The sequence below is a fragment of the Acomys russatus genome, chromosome 3 (genome assembly GCF_903995435.1).
Source record: "Acomys russatus chromosome 3, mAcoRus1.1, whole genome shotgun sequence".
NCBI lineage: Eukaryota > Metazoa > Chordata > Mammalia > Rodentia > Muridae > Acomys > Acomys russatus.
In genome coordinates, this window is record NC_067139.1 from 63,361,494 (window position 1) to 63,383,716 (window position 22,223).

At 52.1% G+C, this 22,223-nt stretch overlaps 2 protein-coding genes across 2 annotated transcripts in view; both read right to left on the reverse strand.

The window, feature by feature from the left end:
* Ldb3 (LIM domain binding 3) overlaps positions 1-8,706 on the reverse strand; it is a 61,587-nt gene extending 52,881 nt beyond the window's left edge. Inside the window, 2 exon segments of the mRNA XM_051141993.1 lie at positions 8,352-8,470; positions 8,579-8,706. Of these exon segments, the coding sequence (XP_050997950.1) occupies positions 8,352-8,444 (93 nt within the window). The 5' untranslated portion in view covers positions 8,445-8,470; positions 8,579-8,706.
* Positions 8,707-11,406: 2,700 nt separating this feature from the next.
* Opn4 (opsin 4) lies at positions 11,407-21,096 on the reverse strand. Its single transcript, XM_051141929.1, is given in 11 exon segments — positions 11,407-11,445; positions 13,291-13,431; positions 14,217-14,397; positions 15,467-15,574; positions 16,490-16,620; positions 16,622-16,646; positions 17,093-17,264; positions 17,847-18,050; positions 18,315-18,448; positions 19,935-20,080; positions 20,956-21,096. Coding segments are annotated over 11 exon segments (1,422 nt in total).
* Between the last annotated feature and the right edge of the window lie 1,127 nt (positions 21,097-22,223).

The window sequence follows — 22,223 nt, forward strand, 5'->3', positions numbered from 1 at the left end:
TTTTTTGTTATCATATCACTGGTCCAAGGAGCATTGTCCTGTACCATGTGGATGGTGACAAGAAGACCAAAAGGGCCTTCCCTTACCAACCGCTGTTAGCCAGCCTCTGCAGTCCCAGGTGTCCTCTTAAACACTGTCCACCTTGCGCCCAGAACATTCCTCTTCTAGACACCAAATTTATAAGCCAGGCAAGGATAATAGAGAAATGAAAGCCTCCATGGCCAAGAAGACACATATGATTTCCAAAGCCCACTCTCCAGATGCCACAGGGGCACCATAAAACGATCATCCCCAATCTGCCCCCACAGGGAGCCCGTGGTAACCACAGGGAGCCCATGGTAACCACAGGGAGCCCATGGTAACCACAGGGAGCCCATGGTAACCACAGGGAGCCCATGGTAACCACAGGGAGCCCATGGTAACAGAAGTGTGTTGCTGTCTTGAATGCAGAGATGAAAACTTAGTGACAGAGAACAGGCAGGTAGCTTAGTCGGCTAGGTGTTTGCTGTGCAAACATCAGGACCTGAGTTTGAGCCCTGGCACACAGCTAAAACAAAACAAAACAAAAAACAACAACAACAACAACAACAAAAAAAACAGCTGCAGGTGTACACTTATAATTCCAGTTCTGGGAAGCAGAGACTAAGAGGAATCTTCTTGCGGCTTGCTGGCCAGGCAGCCTAGCTGAATAGGGGAGCCCCAGGTCACTGAGAGACCCTGTCTCAAAAAGCAAGGTGAACGACCTCTGAGAAATGATACCCAAAGTTGTCTTCCGGTCTACACATGCACACACAAAACAGTGACAGTGAAAGAAAAACAGGATGCTTTCCTAGAACAAAAGCGGCCTCTTGCTGTGACGCAGAAAACCCGCCAGTTTGCTTGCTTTTCTGTGCAGTGCTGCACTACCTCTAACAACTCGTTATAATAATTTTTAAGCTGAAAAATACAGACAACCAGTTCTCATCATCACTGTCCAACTATAACATCCCACTCTTTTTTTTTTTTAAGATTTATTTATTATGTATATAGTGTGCATTAGATCTCATTATAGATGGTTGTGAGCCACCATGTGGTTGCTGGGAATTGAACTCGGGACCTCTGGAAGAGAAGTCAATGTTTTTAACCGCTGAGCCATCTCTCTAGCCCTAGTATCCCACTCTTTCACCTTATCACACATCCCTTTCCCTCCTCCCCGTCCCTCAAGCCATCTTACTTTAGAAGCACTTCAAAGAAAGACGAAAACACTTACTATCCACCCAGGGTAAAGTTTCCAGTGCCACACTGTCCTAGTGGACTGTCCACGCACTCCCACAGTGCCACATGTCCTAGTGGACTGCCCCTGTGGTCCCACAGTGCCACATATCCTAGTGGACTGCCCGTGCACTCCCACAGCTGGTTAACCCCCTGTGGTAGGACATCCCCAAGGAAAAATCGCCAATAGTAAAGATGCTCTGTGGTCTGTCACTCCATAAAATGCTTTCCGTAGCAGGCCATCCCTACAGAAGGACACACCCAATGCTTCTAATGACCTATAGAGAAGGAATTGTTCCTTGCAGCAAATAGCTTGGGGTAGGGTAGAGGGAAGCAGCTATCAACCTCACGCAGAAGGGTGAGGCTACAAACTCAGAAGGAACACTGCGAGGCAGGATGGGCATGCTCAGATCACAGTGACAGTGTAAGCAAGGGCACCAGAATGACATCCAAGGGAGGCTGGGCCCAATCAGCTAGTGCCAGCTGCAGGCCACCAAGAATGCCATGTCTTTAGAGCTGCCTGGTGACATACTTCTTAGGACACGGCCAACTTGTACTTATCCTTCCCTGTGCCTGGTGCTGTCCTGTCCTCAGGCGTGGGCTGGGGTAATCCTTGCTCCAAGGGCCTGGTCAGTAGCCAAACATTCCAGAGGGGAGTCACCAAGCTGGATCCCCCTGTCCCTGGCAGCTCTCTCCCTGCATCTGTGTCTGCCCATTAGGGCTCAGCTGGCCTGGCCTTTGGATGCCCTAAGCAGGGCCCAATGTCCCTCAAGTGGGGGTGGGGTATTCACTGAAGTGTCCTTAGAGAAGGAGGCCAGATGGAGGCAGGGATGCTAAAGACATCCAAGGGCCATAAGATCCCTTCTCTCCACCAGAGGAGCAGCCTCAGCTAGCTGGGGGAGGGGACTGGCCCTGTTGGACCATTGCCTGGAGTCCAAGGCTCATAAAAAGTGTAGTTCATGTGTCTCTTCTCTTTCTTTCCATCCTCGTTTCCCTGTTGACTTTGTCTCAGAAAAGACTCAAAGTATAGATGTTCTTGGAGATATTTTCTTTTTCTTTTTTCTTTTTTCTTTTTTTTAAATCTATCTCCTTTTGAGCATTTAAAATTCTCTTTGGATGAGAGTTTCACTTCTACCTATTTTTTTTTTAATGTTTTTTTTTGAGACAGGGTTTCTCTGTGTAGCCTTTGCTGATCTGGACTTGCTTTATAGACCAGGCTGGCCTACCTAGAGCTCACAGAGATCCACGTGCCTCTGCCTCCTTGAGTGCTGGGATTACAGGCATGTGCCACCACACCTGGCTCTACCTAATTCTTCAATTGTCTCCGGCCAATAATCATTTTTCGGGGTGGATCTCAAGGTGGGCCACCAAGAGCAAACTGGGCCATGATCAGCCACTCAGTCTATGCCTTGCTGGGCCATGACCCTAAGTATCCAATATCACCAGTCCAAGAAGCACTGTCCTGTACCATGTGAGTGAAAACAACAAGACCAAAAGGGCATTCCCTTACCAACCTCTATTAGGCAGCCTTTGCAGTCCCAGGTGTCTTCTCAAACACTGTCCACCTTATGCTCAGAACATTCCTCTTCTAGACCCCAAATGTATAAGCCAGGAAAGGATAATAGAGAAACAAATGCCATGATGATGATCAAGAGGACCCATGTGATCTGCAAGGCCCAACTCACTTTCTAGAGGTAGCACAAGGGTAGCTGATGTCATGGCTACTGGTGTGCCTAGGAGGAAGGGAACAGAGGAGAAAGCATGCAGACAGTGGAATGGATCAACTTAAGCTTGCTTTGGTTGGTACTTCACACATTGCAGTGAGTGTTCATCGGACAGAGTAAAGCCTTTCTCTCCAGCACTTTTGTGAGGATTACATTATTAAATGGGGTGTGACACAAGGATGCTGCCAGAGATGAGACGGTTTTGAGATAAATCTCCAATCTAAGAGAGCACAAGTGCTGACCTAGACCTTCTTCTCCCTAGAAGCTCCAGAAGAGTTGCAGATAGTACTGGGGGACAGCAGGTATGTGATCGGTATGGCTGTACCCCAGGTTCTATGAGAAACACGATTCAGAGTCAATAGAAAGTGGAAGGCAAGAGGTCAGTCCTGAGTAGTCTACTGTTCCTAGAAGGGCGTGGCAGAATGGCAGGGATTCCATGGCCCCAGGGAAACAAGGTGCCATGCAGTGGGTACCTGTGGGCACCTGGGCTCTACAGAGGTCTTTAGCATCCCTCCTCATATTCAGAAACACATGGGCCCTGCCTTCCTTCTCTGTGTGACTTGCCGGGTGTGGTGGGGCCAGCTAAGGGCAGGTATCAGGTCTAGAAGGCATGGAACCTTCCAGTGCCTTCTTTGAGGCCTGGCAGGGATTCCCCCCTGGTGTCCTAAGTGCATTTTAACTCTTTGAGATTAAATGATCAGGTGCCAGGCTGGCTCTTTTCCCATTGGCCTCCCTTGGAGCCTCGCCCCAATTCTCATTCTTTTTCTGGAAACTTCTTTCTCCCAGTAACCTCAATCTCCATTCCAACCCTGGTGCATAAATAAGCTAGGCTTTCTTATGGCCTGCTTTGTTTTTCCAAATAGCTAATATTTCACTTCTCTCCTTTCTGTGCTCTTAGAGTTCCGCCAAGAAGTGACCAGGCTCCTATAATTTATCCCTCACACATTCATACACCTAGCCTCGGCATCTAATTGTCTACACATTCCAATGCTGTGTGTGTGTGTGTGTGTGTGTGTGTGTGTGTGTGTGTGTGTGTGTGTTGAGTGTGTGTGTGAGTTGGGTGTGTGTGTGTAAGAGAGGGTCCTCCTCTGTTTCTCCAGGTCTCATCCTTATTCCTTTCTGTTTCTCCTAACAAATTGTCAGTGTTCTGGTGTGCACTTGGCCCTGGAAAATGTGCTTTGTGCCTTCAAGGATGGTTCCTATGAGAGCAGAATCCTGGCTCCAGCAGGGTAGAGAATGCCTTTTCTGGAATAGGAAGACTAGCCATAAGGACTGGAGGGTCTCCACAGCTGAGCAATTTCCTCCTGTCCCTGGTGCCTAAGTACTCCTCACACCGGCTGTCCCCATAGTCTCCTGACTCCCCACAGCATCTGGCCCTATTCCTGTCTGCCCATAAAGTTGCCCTTGGCTTGTGTCCTGGTCCAGGGACCTACAGGTAGCCCCTCTCACGACCTAGTGGGCCTCTGATCTGCTTCCTTCAGGGCCTTCAAGGGGGGCACAGGAGGGCCTGGCCTGCACCTCTAAGAATGCAGTCTTTCGGCTCTGACGGTCCTTATCTTCCCCTGCTGGATAGCTAGATGGGTGGTAGCCTGACCTTCAGCAGGGCTATAAACAGCATGGCCTGTCAGCACTGATAGGCGCTGCCGAGAACAGCTCAAGATGCTGAGCTCCAGGGGCCTGGAAATTCCAGGAACTGCCAGCACAGCCACCCCAGAATAGTCTCAGGCTGTCCTCCGTTCTCTTCCCAAGGGTCCTCTGTTCTCAGTGTCACCACCTCAGCTGGGAGGGTTCAATAATACTGAAACTGAAATCGAAGGAGAGGCAGAAGGCCTCTGGACTGTGGCCCAGGCAAGCCTGCCAGGTGGGATGGGAGGCCGAGGCCTTCCAAAAAGCAGGCAGGTCTAACCCAGCCCACGACCCCTTCACACACTAGCCTCGTAGTCAGCCTCATTACCACACTTTGAATCTCACAAGTGTGGACATCACTGTCCCTGTTTTATAGGTGAGACAGCCGAGGCTGTGCTAAAGGCGACACAGCAGAGAGATGTAGAAGCAACACAGACACTTGCCTTTCTTAGGCTGGAGAGTGCTGTAGCCATGAAGAGGGAAGGGCCCATACCTTGCCCCAGTGTGTGGCCAGAGGCAGGGGCCCTGGTGAGGCATAGGCCTGTAATCCAGCTCCCTCAATTCTGCTCAATTCTGCTTCCTGGAGAATTGGCTAAGGTGGCAAAGGGGAGGGTGAGAGGGCAGCTCAGGTTGCAGGCCTCTCTGCACCTGTCCAGGATAAATAAAGGCCTTTGCCCTCCACCCTAGACTGTCCTGCTTGAGCCCCATGTCTGCAGATTCTTGTCAGACTCACTGAAAGAAGGTCTTAGGAGTCTTCTGCTCAGGTTAATGCCATAGTACCCATGTGGAGGCCACAGGTAGAGTGGGGACCTAAGCTGTCACCCAGCATGCAGGTGGCAGCTGTTTTTCCTGGTGGGGGAGGAGCATAGACCTGCTTTGGAGAGGCATCAGCTTCCACTAGCACCTAGTCTGACAGGCAAAGGATCATGGGAAGGAGTTAGGCCATGCCAGGACGTGTGAGTGCTACCTGTGGGCATCACCATCCCATACAAGCCTTTGTTTGCTTGGCTCTGGATTGGCAACCCCAGACTTCACAACTGTAGTGACTGTGCCCGGAGTGGGGAAGTGCTGAAGACACATTCTGGCCTTGTGTCTCTGTGAGCAGATTATTTCTGGTACAGAAGAGACCTGTGAACCTCAGCAGCAAATGCCACAGGCCTAGCGTTCATGGTGTCTGCCTTGTCTGGAATGGCCAAAACTGGGATGCGAAAGCCACTGTGTCTGTGGCCCACAAGCTGTATTTTTTTCAGGAGACTGCAAGACCTGAACACCATGGCACTGTCCACTCTGCCCCAGTTGATTTGAGGTGTGTAACAGAAATGAGCCAATGCCCCAGGGCCCTGGCTTCTATTTTTAAGTCTCCCTAGCATTAGTTTCCAGCACACCCCAACACACCCCCTCTTTGAATGAGGACATTCGCCCTGCTGTCTAGCTTTAAGCCTCCGTGCTGCCATTTAAGCCTTGACCATCCGGGGCCAGGTGGTGCATAGGTTCTGAGTGAGGTCATTGGCTTTCCTGGGTACCACTGATCCTGGAGATGAATTTTTTTTTTTTTTTTTTTTTTTTTTTTTGGTTTTTCGAGACAGGGTTTCTCTGTGTAGCCTTGGCCATCCTGGACTCACTTTGTAGACCAGGCTGGCCTCGAACTCACAGCGATCCGCCTGCCTCTGCCTCCCGAGTGCTGGGATTAAAGGCGTGCGCCACCACGCCCGGCTTCTGGAGATGAATTTGTTCCCACAAGACAGAGCAGCAAGCCTTGGGGATGGTGGGCTTGGGGAATGTGGGCTCAGTCCTAGGCACAGGAGGCCAAAGGGCATATGAGAATGTTGGGAGAGGTCCTATCTTATTATACAGAGAGGGAACCTATAGCCACAGGGGTCAGAGCTGTGCAGAGCCTGGATTGGGGGTAGCCACTGGACTCACATGCCTACATGTCACTACATCATCAAGTAAGATGTACATGGTTTAGGGTGTCCCCTTAGTAAGGGGCCCTGTGGTTTTCAGGGCAGTAGGTCGGAAGGGCAGACACTTCAGGTCCATAGCTGAGAGGTGAAGGGCAACCCTCTCCACCTCCCACACCACAACAAAGGCCTAGCTTAAAAGTGACCTGAGGAGCTAGGCATGGTGGTGCACACCTTTAATCCCAGCACTTGGGAGGCAGAGGCAGGTGGATTGCTGTGAGTTCGAGGCCAGCCTGGTCTACAAAAGTGAGTCCAGGATAGCCAGAACTGTTACACAGAGAAATCCTGTCTCAAAAAAAAAAAAAAAAAAAAGAACCTAAAACAAAACAAAACTTAAAAAGGGCTAGACAGATGGCTCAGAGGCTAAGGACACTGACTGCTCCTGCAGAGGTCCTGAGTTCAATTCCCAGCAACCACATGGTGGCTCACAATCATCTATAATGTGATCTGATGCCTCTGGCCTTCAGGTGTGCATGCAGGCAGAGCACTGTATACATATTAATAAATAAATCTTTTTTTAAAAAAACTAAAAAAAAAAAAAAAAAAAAAAAGTGACCTGAGGACCAAGTTGGCTTCAGAGGCAGTATTGGACCCTGCCTCTCTGTCAAGCACTTTCCAGAATTCTCCACTAACACTGAGTGCTAGTCCCAGGTCCAAGGCAAGTCTCTGCCGCTCTATGGAAAAAAATAGCAATCCAGTTTATACCTGAGTCCATCCTCCAACTCCATCCTGGAGTCTAACTCTGCTCCTTAAGTCCAGATCAGCCTTGCCAGGGCCTCAGCCACCAAGCAGCTCACACTTCTTCCCTGTATGCCTCTCAGTCACCCTAAGCCACGGGGTCTTCAGTCCCAGATCTACCAGGACATGTAGGGTGTCCTTATCTTAAAAAACACTGAGCAGACAGCATCAGGCTGTGTGGCCTAGGTGCTGAGACTATAGCAGGCCTTAAGGCTGCTCCTCAGTTCCCTTCAAGCATGTCTACTTTCTGACCTCTCTGGGCCTCAGTTTCTCCAAACCCAACAGGAGCTGCCCCCATAACCCCTGATGTTCCGTGCCATTTCTCCTGGACAGTTCTGTTCCTTACTGTATACTACAGGACCCAGGGGCCATTTTCCCAGCCTGGAAAGGGCAAAGCTGTGAGACAGGCAGTCCTTCCTCAGGTAAGGAAGACAAGCCAGCCCAAGATCCAGATGATGTGAGGTCCCTGCCAGGCCCAATGTGGCTGGGGGAGGAGAGGCTGGTGTCTTGTCTGGGAAATAGTGGACACTGGAGGCAAGCAACCGGTCTAGCCTGGACTTATAGCGTGACAATAGGGCAATAGGGACGGCACTGTCCATATACCTGCCTGTCACCTGCCTTCCTTACACTAGGAATGCTGTCTTAAGCAGCCATCTGCTTTTGGGGGAGGACGGGATCCCAAGTTTGGGAACACCCCAAGCCTTCCCTGGTGGCGAAAGGCTTAGGAAGGTTCCGCACTCTCTGCCCACCAGCCCACCCAACCTGCAAACTTAGCACTTCCTTCTCAGCTCAGAGTGCCAGCTATTTGCCCATGACATCTTGCTTAGACAGGCAGTCCTGGGAACAAGCAGGGGTGAGCAAATTCAGCTGTGGCCAAGATTAGGAGACCAATCCAGACCTAGGCTTAAGACCAGGAAAAGGGCAGGCTCTGCTTTCCAAGAGCCCTGGGGAAGATAGACAGACAGACTGACAGACAGATGGGCATGAGCATGCCCTCTTCCAAGAATGCCCTGGCCCTCTGGGAACGATGCTGTGGGCATTGTCCACTTACCCGAGAGATAGTGAGGGGCATGTTGAAGTCCTTGCCGCCCTGCAGACGGAAGCCCCAGGGCCCAGGCCCTGTCAGAGTCACACTGTAAGACATACTGGTGCTGGCAGCTGCGGCTTCCTCTGCAGACGAATAGTGCAAAGAGTCAGGTGAGAGGACATTTATGCAGCCGGTCTTCCCGGCCCATTATCTCTGCTCCTGGCCCTAGACCCCCAACCCCTTGGCCTTGCCTGCTGTGTCCCTTGCTCCCTGGCCAGGCTGTGCAAGGCTCCTCCTGGGAGGCTCCTAAGAATAGCTAGGAGTGAATGCCATCGACACTGATATCTGCCCTTGCTGAGCCCATAAATGGACTGTAACCCTACACTGGGCCCGCCTGCCTGTGGCCTCCCAGCCAGTCCACCATGACTCACACAGCTAATATAGTCCCTGGGGAGGGGTGTCAGGCACCCATAACACCTATCCCCAAGGAGCAGGCATGGAGGACTGGCCTCCCTTGTACCTTCGGCAGAGCTTATGCACCCTTGTTCTAGTCAGTGGGTCCACTTTGTACCCTCCTCTGGGTACGGGTTCTGCTATTCTGTTGTCCCTGATAAAGATCACAAGTTGGCCCCTTGTCCACTGTGGGGCCTTCGACTTAGCTTAGCCTCCAACAGGTCTGGAGGAAAAAAAAAAAAAACCAAGAAAAAAAAAACTTGCTTCAGTTTAGAAGAGTGCTGATTGGCTCCTGGGTCTCTTTTATGGATCCAGACATAAAAGTGACCACGTAATGGCAGGGCTTTGAATATGGCCAAGTTCAGAAAAGGGCCCTTCACACCAGTTTCCACGGGGTCCTAAGAGGCTGCCACCTTGGGTTATAAAAGCCAGGTCTCAGAGAAGTACATTAAATATATTCTCCAAGGTCACACAGGGAATAGACTCAGGTCCCAGAGGAACCTGAGCTCATTCTTGGGGAGTTGGGGAGGAGACTCCCATCAGATAAGGGGCTCCCAGTGACTATGGTTATATTCCAAAGCCCTGGCCTGGAGCAGGGGGTGCTGTTTGACTCCCCCAGAAAAAGGGTCTAACGCCAGGTCTGGGCTTGTCCACCCCTCTAGACCCTCTGGGGCCCAAGCGGTTATTCCTGGCTCTCCTGTCTCATCTGTACCCTGGAAAACTTGACGGTAGCATGGAAAGCTACAGCTGCCAGCACTGTGCGCCAGGCTCCATGCCCTTTGCGCAGGAATGACAGGGGGGTAGGGGAGAAGTGCCACTTGTTCAGCTGCTGGGACATAGAGCCAGGAGGGGCAGGGAAGGGAAGCATGCATGGCATGTTCAGCCTATATCACAAACACTGTGGCCTCTGTCTGGGTGGGGACCTGGGGACCTTGAAGGCCATGCTAGGCTTTAACCAGCATGACATTTGGGTTAACACGTCCCTAGATGCTCCCCCTTCCCTAAGACAGAGTTCAACTCTCATGCGGTCTGGAGATAGATGGAGGTTTACTCTGGCTCCCCAGCTCGCGAAACTGAGGTTCAAGGAAGGTGGCGGGTGGGCTTCTTGCTGACCTTCTCAAAGACACTAGCCCAGAAGACTGACTCTATGCAGGCCTAGGAATGAGTAATTTCTTAGCTGCCAGAACTCCGGCCTCACACCCCAGGCCTGGCACACACAGGGAGTATGTATGGTGAGATTGCTGATGTACAGGGTCTCTTGGTAATTTGCCCGAGGTCACAAAAACAGCAAGTGGAACAATCCAGGGAAGGACTTATGCTCTTTTGTTCCGTTTCCCCAGTTCTTTGTTCCTGTACCGTGCAACTCCACCTTCATGGGTTAGGAGGCCAGCACCTCCCCCATCCTTCTCCCATCCTGTCCTCTGTACAGTCCCACCCATCCCTAACTCTATCCTTATTCCCCAGGGCTATCTGTCCATCCCAGCTGAGGAAGATCCAGCCACATAACATAACCAGAAAGAGAGGACCAACCCTGGACCTGGACCCCCAGCAATGCTGTACCTGGAGCTGAAGGCTCTTTCTCTGGACTCAGGCACTTGCTTCTAGTTAAGCGGCAGGGTGGGAGTGGGGTGGGGAGGGGAGGTGAGGGTGGGTGGGGTGAGGGTAGGGAGATGCTCTTAAAGGGGAAGGCCAGCCTCCCTTTGCCTCCCCTGGGAGATCCAAAGCCAGTTGGAGAGCAGCTGGTACCCATGGGCTGGGAAGAGCTCCACACGTCACTGGGGAGGGGTGGATGGGCTATACCGGCCTTTGTCCCTCCTCTATTTTGCTCCCATTATAGTTTGTGATGGGTTTTCAGGAATGGGAGTGTGCAAGCTGCCAATCTAAGGAAGGGAAGAAGAAGCTGATAGAGGCGTTCGGCACCAGTAGACGTGTTTACTACAAGAGACCGTGTTTTATTTTCCTGTGTCCTGTCAGATCCACATCTGGATGGGACTTAGAAGCCCTGACATGAAACAAGCAGTAAGGGTTGGGTGTGCACACGTGTGCTCAGTGTGCATGCACATAGGTAGCTGTGTGTGCCTGCCAGTGGCCATGGACATGTGACTGTGGGCCACAGTGTGAATGCTAAGGGAGAGCTAGCGACAGAGAGATATTTCTAGTGCACAAAGTCTGTCGTCAACTTTTGACCACTGGCAGCAGGGGACGCAGGGATGAGCTTTCTGAACCAATAAGATGGCCGTCCTGGTCACAAAGGCTGGCCAAGATGCTTGGCTCATAAATAAATGATGTGTTCCCCGGCGCTGTTGCTATTGTCATTTTCTGGACAATCGCAGCATACAGTGTCCTGAGGAGAGGCGGTAGCTGCTGGAAGTGAAGCAGGCGAGCCTGGGTCCATGCCTCAGGCGGAGCCCAGGTGTGGGTGTTGAACTGAATAGAGCGGACCATGCTTCAAGGCAGGAGTTTCACGGTGTGGGATGGTGCCGAAGACGTATATCCGGTGTAGCACAAATGACAGGAACACCTTCAGTGCATCTAGGATTGTGAGATAATCCTGGTGTCTGTGCATGTGACGGGGAGGTGATGGGGCTGGATAAGTACCAGAAGAAAGGGAGAGCCGGTGGGCATCCTACATTTCAAAGTCCAGGCTGGGGAGCTGTCTCTTGGTCTGAAAATAAGCAATACAGGTCTGCTCATCTCTAGGACTGTCTCACAGGGGCAGCCTTCTAATACCTCTTTACATTTCAGAACCCTGACAGCTGAAGGCAACTGTGTAGAAGGTCCAGGCTGTGGTCAAGGGTGGGCACGGGGGTGGGGGGGTGGACCTTCTCAAGGTTCGCACCTCAGAGAAGAAACCAGCAAAAGCATAGGCTGTTTTCAGGGAAATCCCAGGGGTATCCTCAGGCTCTTAGACTTCTGAGGTTCAGACTTATGCCCCACCCCCACCCCAGTTCATCTTTTCTCTGCAATCCCAGATGTGTGTGAGGCCTGCCAACCCCTTTATCCCTGTTGTCCAATCTACTTGCCCTTTTCCTGCCCCGCAGCACCAGCTTCCTCTGGAAGTTCGCCTCACAGGCTTGCCATACCCACCACAGCATCCCTGGGGCACATCAGAAGGGCCTAGCTATATCGCAAGGGTGGTCAGGCCCTTCTCTGGCTCTGTGTTCCCCAGGGTCTGGAGACCCCTACCCAGATCACCACTCCTGCCATCTCCTGCCTCTCTTTCTCTCTACCCCAGTGTTATTCCCAGGGTCTCTTTGGATGCTCCCAAGTCAGTCTCCCTCCCTCTCTTTCCTCCTCTCTCCCTCTTTGCCCTCTCTCATCCTCTCCGCCTCCTCTCTCTTCCTCTCACCCGCCTCTTACACACACACACACACACACACACACACACACACACACACATACACACACACACAGTCCCAGGACACCAAGTTCCTTCTCCAGAGCCCCACTGTGTTCACACAGGATGTTTATGTAGACGGCTCCTTTTCCCCTCTGTGTTCTTGTAACTTGACGGTAGCGCTTATCACTTGCTTTCGGCAACTGCTGATGCTTGACCCTCCATGCCAAAAGCCCCTCCTGCTAGTTGTATCTCCATCCAGGATGGACGTTATATCTTCAACCATTTCCTGGTCACTGTCAGACTTCTGCCCTGGCCTCTGTGGTTGTGCATAGTACCTGGGATACAATATAGGGGGACAAGAGCTCCCCAACTGCAGCGTGAAGGAAGGAACGAAGGCAAGACACACCTATGATCCCAAAGTGGCCAAGGGATCCTTAGAATACCCTGTGGCTGATAGGGGTTACAGCATAAGAGAGAGGAGGGTGGGGGAGCTGTCAGCTGAAGGAGAGGGAGGAGCTGCCTGGGCGCCTGCGCTCATGGCATTTCCAGCGTTCCAAAATATGGTCTTCTCTAATCACCATCGGCATTCCATTCCATAGGCACTGGGCTTGACAGCTGGCCTTCTTTTAATAGCTACAAGTATTCTGGGTGACATCTTGAGCTCAGGGTATTGGCAGTGAGCACTGCCACTGCTTGCACCACCACCTGCCCCACCCCCACCCCCACCCCCACCCCCGCCCCAGGTATTTCCAGCATTGAAATCACACAGAAAGGTGCATACCACCCACACCCTGTCACGCACACAACATAGAGGCATCACAGTGACAGGGAGCATATGCCCGCAACAGGGTCCACACACATGAGATTGTTCTCTGTGGTAGACCACATAGCTTCACGAGCCCATACAATTAGTCACGCATTTGTCAGGGCCAACATGGCTAGCTTCATGCACACAGAGTTACACAGTCACATGTAGATACTCCCTCAGTCACAGACCATACTCGGGCCCTGCTAGGGATATCTGGGAGTCACAGAGCCCTCTAGGTAGGCAAGGGGAAATTGGGATGTATGGAGGGGGGGGTGATTCTGAGAGGCCTGTTCACACAGCAAGCCTGCCTTTCTAGCCACCCCTTAGGCTACTTGGCCTGGCTTCCTACTGGGTCCCGGCACTTTGGGAGTCTTGGATTTCTATACCTGGGGGCTGGAAGGAGCCTTGACTTCCCCATCTTCCAGGTCCTGGCTGCAGAAGGATTGTCCACTTGCTTGTTGGGCAGCTTCCCAGGCAGCTGTTGCTTCTGTGTCTGTCCAGCCCTGGGGGTAAGGGTGGGAGGGCAACTTTGAGATGAGAGAGACAGCTTACTTACAGCATACTCCTACCTCCTCCCCTCCAGCCTCTACATAGGTATTTACTGAGGGAGAACCATGATGTCATTTGCAAAGTGGTGCTCATCAAAAAGCCCAGAAAAAAAGTACATACCTGTGAGGAGCATTTGCCTGCTTAAGCGTGTGGGTGGGTACTTAGATAGGTGGCCTTCATGTGGGCCAAGGCTTCTCTTAGCAAATAAGACAGACCCCTCATTTTCTACTAGTGGCTTAGAGAAGGGACCCCTGACATCTCTACAGCTTAGCAGAAGGTCTGGGGACAGAGCAGTGGAAGACAGCTGACCAAACCAACTACCATGCTGGCTCTCGGATACACAGTGAGGGTGTGGTGGGTCAAAGCTTGAAGGTAGGTCTGAACTCAGGCTAGTGCCCATATCCTTTCCTGTAGCTCATAGCACTTCACACCTCATGTAAAATGGTGATTTAATGCTAAAGAACGGGGACCCTGGGATAGCTCTTGCTATGGAGAGAGAGGTGACTTGGAAAGTCCATGTTTAGACTGTACTGCTACTAGGTGACTTCAGACTGCCCATCTCTTCTCTGTCCTGGCTATTCCTCCTTGTCAAGAGGGTGATGCACTTGAGGCTAGAAGAGGTGAATGGGGTGCCCCTCAGTGTAATGTGTGGTTCTGCCAACTAGGTCCAGGTCCCCAGGGCTGGTTGGAAAAAGACAGGTGAGGTGCCAGTCAATGGGGGGGGGGGCAGCCTCCTTACCACCTCACTCTCAGAACCCAGGGACTCTTGACGCTTCCGTCTGGAGATCCAGCTGAGGTCAGAGGACTGGCTGCTCAGTGTGGACCGATGGGTGGAGCGGTAGCTGAGGGACGGGTGGCTGCGCTGGCCTGACACTCCAAGAAGTACCCCAAGGCAGGGCAGGTGCTGGGCAATGGCCACTCTGTAGGAGTCACATGTCTGATTAGAGTAAAGGGATATAAAATGGAGAAGGAAAGAACAGACTCATGCAGCCGGGCGGTGGTGGCGCACGCCTTTAATCCCAGCACTCAGGAGGCAGAGACAGGCGGATCTCTGTGAGTCTGAGGCCAGCCTGGTCGACAAAGTGAGTCCAGGACAGTCAAGGATACACAGAGAAACCCTGTCTCGAAAAACCAAAAAAATAAAGAAAGAAAGAAAAGAAAAGAACAGACTCATGCAGGGTCACAGCTGGTGAGCAGACAGATGCTAGTGATGGGCACCGATCAACAACTAGGCTCTCAGGGCTGATGGGACTAACAACAGAACAGGGGATGGTGGACACAGCAGGAGAGCCTTGGGATAGTGGGTCCAACCAACTAGACATCGCTTCAAGTCCTAACATGGTTGCCCTAGGTGACATCTCTGGGAGCGGGTGCCATGGGCAAAACCTTGGTACTGTAGGCTAGACTGACTGAGGCCTGCATCAGGAGATTAGCAAGTGTTGGACATCACCAAGCTGAAAACAGCTCTGAGGGCCTGGCCCACAGTAGTGCCTTCCTCTCATTCTTCTTATAGAGTATGAGGCTGACCACATTATGTCAGTATGCTGCCAGGGCTCTTTGTGGAAGCAAGGTCATTCTGCTGGGGTCTTTGCAGGGTGTAATGGGGGCCTGCCTTTGTATAGGATGTGCTGTTAATAAGCCATCCCGACTGCCTTAGACATAGCTCTGTAACTAGGACTGGGTTCCACTCAAGTAGCCACTGATGCTTTTGTGGAATGCTGGGAAAGAAGAAGAGGAAAAAAAAGAAGAAGAAGAAGAAGAAGAAGAAGAAGAAGAAGAAGAAGAAGAAGAAGAAGAGGCATGCCAACTGTAGGCTCTTCCCAACATTTCTAGCTACACCAAGGTGCACGTGACCCCTGGCTAATACATACATGAGAGATCCGAGAGACAGATAAGCTGTGCCTTCATCTGGAGACCCAGGCCCTCCATGCCCCACCCAGGCCCTCCATGCCCCTAGGTGGGCTTGGAGGTCTGAAGGAGGTCACACACCTGTACTTGGGGTGAGTGATGGCATAAATGATGGGGTTGTGGATGGCAGAAGCCTTGGCGATGACGGCTGGCACTGAGCTCATGTAGGGCGTCAGGATGTGAGAATACCTAGGACAGAGAAGTTGTAGGGTTCCCTATTCATACCACTGGTTGTCTCTGTGGCTGACCCTCCCAAGGCCCAAACTAAACCAATGCCAGCCCAGTCAAAACCAACACAGCCAAGCCAGCACCATAGCAAGAGACTGGCAGTACCAGTGAAAATTCTGGTTTAAGGTGGGTAGGAAGAGCACTAAAAATGGTTGAGGGCAGAGCTCAGGAAGGAAGATTTGCTATGTCTGCAGGGGTTAGGGTGGCTAAGTCCCACTGTCCCTTAGAACCTGTGTGGCTGGCAATACCTCTTTATGCCACTCAATTATCCCTGGTCTTCAAATCCTACCTGCAATGCAGCCAAACCCTCACCCCATCTGATTGTACACTGCCCCCTTGGATGTCCTAGAGAAACTTCTGGTAGGCCCCTCGAGGAGGCTGCAACATTACCACTCAAGAAGATTGGTTCCTCAATAGCTCAAAGTACCACAATCTCATTCTCACAAAAATGCTTTGGAAACCTGGCCTACGCCCATGCTGCTAAAGGTTCCATGGTTACCAGACTCAGGGCACAGATGGTACTAGAGGGTACCACTTAGAAGCCCATTCCAAAGCAGCACAACCTTGGCTGTGTGCCTGTGGTTCAGGCTAAGGGGGAACCCAAACTTCAGGTTCCCTAGGAGACGGGAGGTTCCCAGACTACCTATGTGTAGCCAGAGCTCCCCCCCCCCATAAAATCCCAGATGCTTCCAGGGAGTGGGCAAGCCTAGTGGGGCGAGGCATGTCACATGGGGGAGGGGTAAGGGGGAGGGAGGATGGTAAGGCTGTAAAGCTGGACCTAGGGTATCAGGATGCCTGGCTGGAGTCAGGCTGGAGGGAAAGGCTACTTGGACCTGTGCCTTCAGCCCCTATACCACCTCTATGGCTCCTGCTCACCCAGCAAAGGCCACCAGGGCCACCGTGGAGTAGGGAGCCCAGGATAACACAAAGAGGAGGATGACGATCAGTGCGATCTTGGCCATTTTCCACTCGCTCTGCAGACGCTGCCACTGCCTCTGCCGCAGAGAGGGATTCACCGCAGCCCTCGCAGGCCCTAGAAAGGTTGCGTCTGGGCTGTAGGTAGCAAGTACCAGGGTCACAACTTGCTGCGGGCCAGGTTGTGCTTAGGGACCCCAAGCTCCACATGTGAAGCCGCTAGTGAGCAAGCTACCCTAAACAACACCACAGCGAAGGCTGAGCCCCATCCGCAGAACCTCTCTGGGAACACACAAGAGGGGAGGGGGTCATCCTTTCCCACACAGACAGCTCTGACCTTTCTGAAACTCCTAATTTAACTGAGCCACAGCTGCCCTCCTGTGGTTCTGCCAGGATTGCAGTCTCTAAGCCCTCCTCAGAGGAGGACCTCATCTCTGGGAACTTTCCTAGGTGCCCTCTCACCCAACAAGTCCGTGAACTCACTAGTCTTAACCTACCTGCATCTGAAGGTATTTGATGGGCAGACCCTCCCTCCTTTGGTTCAGCCTTACACGGCTCACTCACCGGCCTGTCTCTCGGATGGCCCTGAAGATGAAGATGTAGCAGCAGATGATGATGAGCAGGGGGAGGAAGAAGACGAAGCAGAAGAGGAGCATGGTGTAGGCGCGCACTCGGGGGGTGAAGGTCATGTAGTCCCAGGAGCAGGAGGTCAGCAGCCCCTCAGGCACGTAGGCACCTAGGAGCCGGGGACTGGGGCTCAGCCTTCGCCGTGGGCGTTGTGGAGGGTAACTTGTTCACTAGGGGCTTCAGATGTGGAGCTTGAGGTTCCTGAGCACAGCCTGGTCCCAAGCCGCATGCCTACACTGCCCAGGACTGAGAAAGCTGGCGGCAACTGAGAGATGTGAAGGGAGACTCCTGCGTTGGTTCTAACGGGGACATCAGTCTAGCACTGACTGGACTTAACCCCTCTGCAGTCCCACGGCCATGACCCTAAGGGCTAAAGTCTTGCTGTTTATTCTGCCTGCTGAGACCCTGCCTCTTGGCTGGCCTGACTCACTCTAAACTCAACATCCAACAAGCCTCTCTTGTTCCCACTCACTTACCCCCATGTTTGGTGATAGGCTCCTGGACTGACCCTCTAGTGTCTGGTAAAGGGTGATGGGCTTCTCCCCAAGGGTAGTGATACCCCTGAATGTCCTTCTGACTTGAGACTTAGGTGGTCCATGAGGCTGTCTGCCAGCTGTCCAACCCAACCTTCCCGTAAACTTTCTCTCTCAGCCTAACTGACCCTCCCCCCTAATTCCACCAGCCCACTTACTCCAGCCAAAGAAGGGTGGCAGACTCCAGGCCAGGGCATAGAGCCAGACGCCTAGCAGAATGAGTGCCGTCCGTCTTTTGGATCCCATCCCGATGGTGGCCAGTGGGCGTGTGATCACCAGGAAGCGGTCCAAGGCTATCGCTGTCAGGGTGATCATGGAAGTGATGCCAAAGACAGCCCCACAGAAGGCATAGAACTCGCAACCTGTGGGCAAACCCACTCAGTTCCTTCCCTACCTCCCAGAAAGCAGGACCAAGCCATCTCTACCCTGTTTGTTGCCACATCTGGCCAGGCTGGCAGAGGCCTCAAGACCAGCACTTCCTCTTTCCTTTTCAGTCAATCATGGGATTCAGGGTGCTGCCTATTTACCCAGTGAGATCACCTCATCTGGGCCACCTTCCACCGCTGTGGCATCCCTCTGTTAAAACCCCTTCTTCCTTATGGAAAAAAGGAGCCCCAAGTGTCTACCTGCCTCCCCGAAGATCCACTTCTTATAGAGGCTGCTGGCAAAGAAGACCGGGGCCTGAGTGAATGACATGAGGAAGTCGCTGACAGCGAGGTTGATGATGAACATGTTTGCCGGTGTCCGAAGGCTTCTGTTCCTGTGAGGTCAGAGGAAGTTGGAGAGTGCTTCCAAATATTTCCGGGGCTACAGGAGACTTCCCTCACCCTCAGCTATTCATGCACGCACATATACACACATGCTACTATGCTAAATGTACACAGGCACACAAACATGTCGTGTGTGCGCACACAGCCCCTCCCCCGCCACATGCATGCACACAGGCTGCAGCTCTCGAGCCACAGTCCTGTCTCTCAGTCCAGCAGGTACCACCAATAGCATGGGCTGAGAGATCTACCATGGTGGGCCCCTCAGAGTGAAGTAGGGAGGAGTGTCTCCAGAAACAGCTGTGCTGCCCAGAAGGCTGGTTCTCCATCACATCCATGTTTTTCTTCTCGCCCTCTGGATTATTCCTTCTGTGTGACTCACTCTGTCTCCTTGAACAAACCTTTCTGGTCACAGTCTCCCAACAGTGTCCCTCTGGTCTCCCCCTTCCATTAGCTCTGACACATTTTTTTTTTCAAGAAAGGGTTTCTTTGTGTAGCCTGTCCCAGAATTTGCTTTGTAGACCAGGCTGGCCTCAAATTCAGAGAGCTCCACCTGCCTCTGCCTCCCTAAGTGCTGGATTGCAGACGTGTGCCACTACCACTCAGTCTGGCCCTGGCCAGCTGAGCCCAACTGTCTCTTCAGTATTCACTCTTGAGGTGGCAAAGGGCTTGAGATCTTATGGCCATGACCACAGGACAGGCACCTTCACAAACCTCCTCGAGCACCATCCATCTTAATATTTGATCCTAAAAGAGGCATCCTGGTTCCCATTTTCCAGATGGAAGTCCTAAGGCCTTCACTCACAAGAGGACTTGGTCCCCATCACAACTCAGTACATTGCAAAGCCAGGATTCATTTCCAAGCAATGTACGTACAAGAGGAGGTATGGCGAGGAGAAAGCCACAGTTCCACGGGTCAGAGATGAGGTGTGGGCTCAAGGAAGGTAAACGCCTGGCTCAGTTCTTCCACTAGTCTGTGGTGGAGCCTGAAGTCTGTGCTCACTTCCCTACCTGCCTGTTTCCACCAGAAGCCAGCAGACAGGTGGGGAGGGAAGCCAAGGTGGATGCTCAGAGCAGCTATTGAAGGTTTGAGGATCCTAATGTCCATGGATGCTCTTCAAGATAGAAGGAAGAGGGAGGATTCCTCTGGGAGCCGAGGATGACAGGGGTGGCCCAAGAGCAGGGTAGAATGAACAGAGACCTGAAGGTCCTAAGAGTAAATGCCTGCCTAAGAGATTGTGCTTGAGGCCCAGTGGGCGTGCTTGTGCTATTCAAGGTTCCCTGGGCCATTTTTTCCCTCTCCATCAGTGTGGAAATTGATGCCTTGGCAAGATGCTATAAAAGGCGTGATCCCAGCTTCTCTGCCCATCCTAAGGTGCCCCGGATAGAGCTGAGTGACCTTTCTTGCCCTTGTATTCTGTCCTATCTACATAACTGGATACGCCCAGTGCCCTTGACCCCACCCCACCAACCAGGCACCTGCAGAAGGTGTAGATGACCGTCAGATTGCCTAGCATGCCTGTGAGTCCCACCAGCAGGATCACTGCACCCAGGGTATAGTGAGCATGCTCTGGGACATCAACTGTGGGGAAGGGGACCCAGGCAGCAGCCTGAGGTCCAGATGCCTGTGGAGAGAGAAAGAGAGAGAGAGGGAGGAGAACATCACCTACCGGTGTCCCTGGAAAGGAAGAGTAAGTTCCTGATAAGGCAAATGGGCAAACTAAGGTACAAGAAAAGCTATGGCCAAGCCAAAAGGTGAAAGTGGGGTCTTCCAAAATGTAACTGCAAACCCATATATGTGCAGGTGCTCGGCTCCTAAGAGGAAGGTGAAAAGCTCAGATCGCCTGCTGGAGCCTGGCAGAACAAATGTGTGCCTGCAGAATAGGGCCGCGGCTTGGGTGACCTTAAGGCGTCAGTAGAGCCAGCTCCTGGGTCCTGCCTTCCCACTGTATGGACACCCCATAGTAAGCCTCAAAGGAGAATTGCAAGCCTTGGAGCCTAACTGGGGGCTGACACTGAAACCTGGCAAAAGAGGGAGAAAAACTTTCCACTAGAAAGAAAGCTTAGGTAGGTTCCACAGGGTCACTGGCAGGAGGTCACTGTCCAGTGAGGTTAGGGTACAGGTTATTGAGGATGTCTCCCAGGGAGAGAAGGAAGGATCTGCTCATTGTCCTCCCCAACATCCCACTCTGGCCTGCACAAATCCAGGAGCCTGGGGCATGCCTTCTTGCCTACAATACTCCCACAGTGCATTTAGACAATGTCTGGAAAGAATACACGTCACACCAAAGGCAGAGTAGCACCCATCTTTCTGGTCCTCCAGTGATTAAGACATTGCCCTCTTTTCTCAGCCACTTTGTGTAGGGAAAACTTAGAGAAGTTCAGTGATGCCCAGGGTCCTCCGTCTAAGCTCAGACCTTTTCTATCTTCCTGTCAAAGCGGGGACCGGGACGGGACTGGGGACAGGATTTCTGGGCACGCACATGCTCCCCAAACTTACCGTGGGGCTAACAGATAGAAGTTGGACTCTTGCGGAGACGTTCTGAGTGCTGTTCCAAATGCCGTGTAGGGCAGGGCTGGCTGTAAAGCTGCGATCCTGAGTTAAGCTTGATGGGACTCTTGGCCCTGAAGGAGAGTTCATGGTAAGGCAAGGTGGTACCTGCTCGGGCTCTCAGAGAAGTTAAGGGCATGGAACACTCGGTGACGTGTCCGAGATTTCCGGCTTTACTCCATCCTTAACACCGCGGCCTGGTCCACTGGCTGCCTGTTCTCATGCCCAGTGCAGATCCAGCCTGAAGCTGCAATTTAGGCTGCCGACTGCTCAATGTCTGATGAAGCGCAAAGGAATGAGTGTCGCAGCAGCAGGATCTCTCCACACTTTTAAGGAGCAGTCCTGGGTAGGGAGGGGACTGCGCATGCTCAGTGGCTCCCTGCTTTGGGCTCTCTCTGAAGTGGGTCCCTGATGTCAGCCCACAAGGTCTGATGGTGGTGACATGGATATGTGTGTATATGCACATGTGAACATCTCTGGGGAAACTGGCAGGCTCAGCCTTTGGACACTGGGCAGGAGGTTTTGCCCTTTGCACCCCCTTTCTCTCTAGAACTCACGAAGAATGGCCCCTGCTGTTCTGAGAGTCGTGGTGGTCACTGGGGAGGTAAACCTATGCAAGGTCCTATCTCTGAGTCTGGCCGTGGGTCCATGACATCTTCACACTTCGGTGCGTGAAGGGAGATTCTACAATGTCACCCGGTACACAAGGACAAGAAGTGTCTTTTTAGGTAGATGTAGGACTGTGCACCTATAGTCTCAGTGACACGAGACAAAAAGATTGCTTGGACACATTAGTTTGAGACCAACCTGGGCAACATAATGGTACCTCGTTTAAAAAAAAAAAAAAAAAAAGCCGGGTGGTGGTGGCGCACACCTTTAATCCCAGCACTTGGGAGGCAGAGGCAGGCAGATCGATGTGAGTTCGAGGCCAGCCTGGTCTACAAAAGGAGTCCAGGATAGTCAAGGCTACACAGAGAAACCCTGTCTTGAAAAACCAAATAAACAAATAAGTCGTTTTGGGTTGGAGAGAAGGCTTAGGGGTTAAGAGCATGTGCTGCTCTTTCAGAGGACCCAAGTTTTTAATCCAGCACCCGTCCCTCTAACTCCAGCCTTGGACACCCTATTCTGGCCTCTTCCAGTATCTGCATTCATACAAATATAACCCACATGTGGATACACACATTTACCCATAATAAAAAAGAAAGAACTCTTTTTTT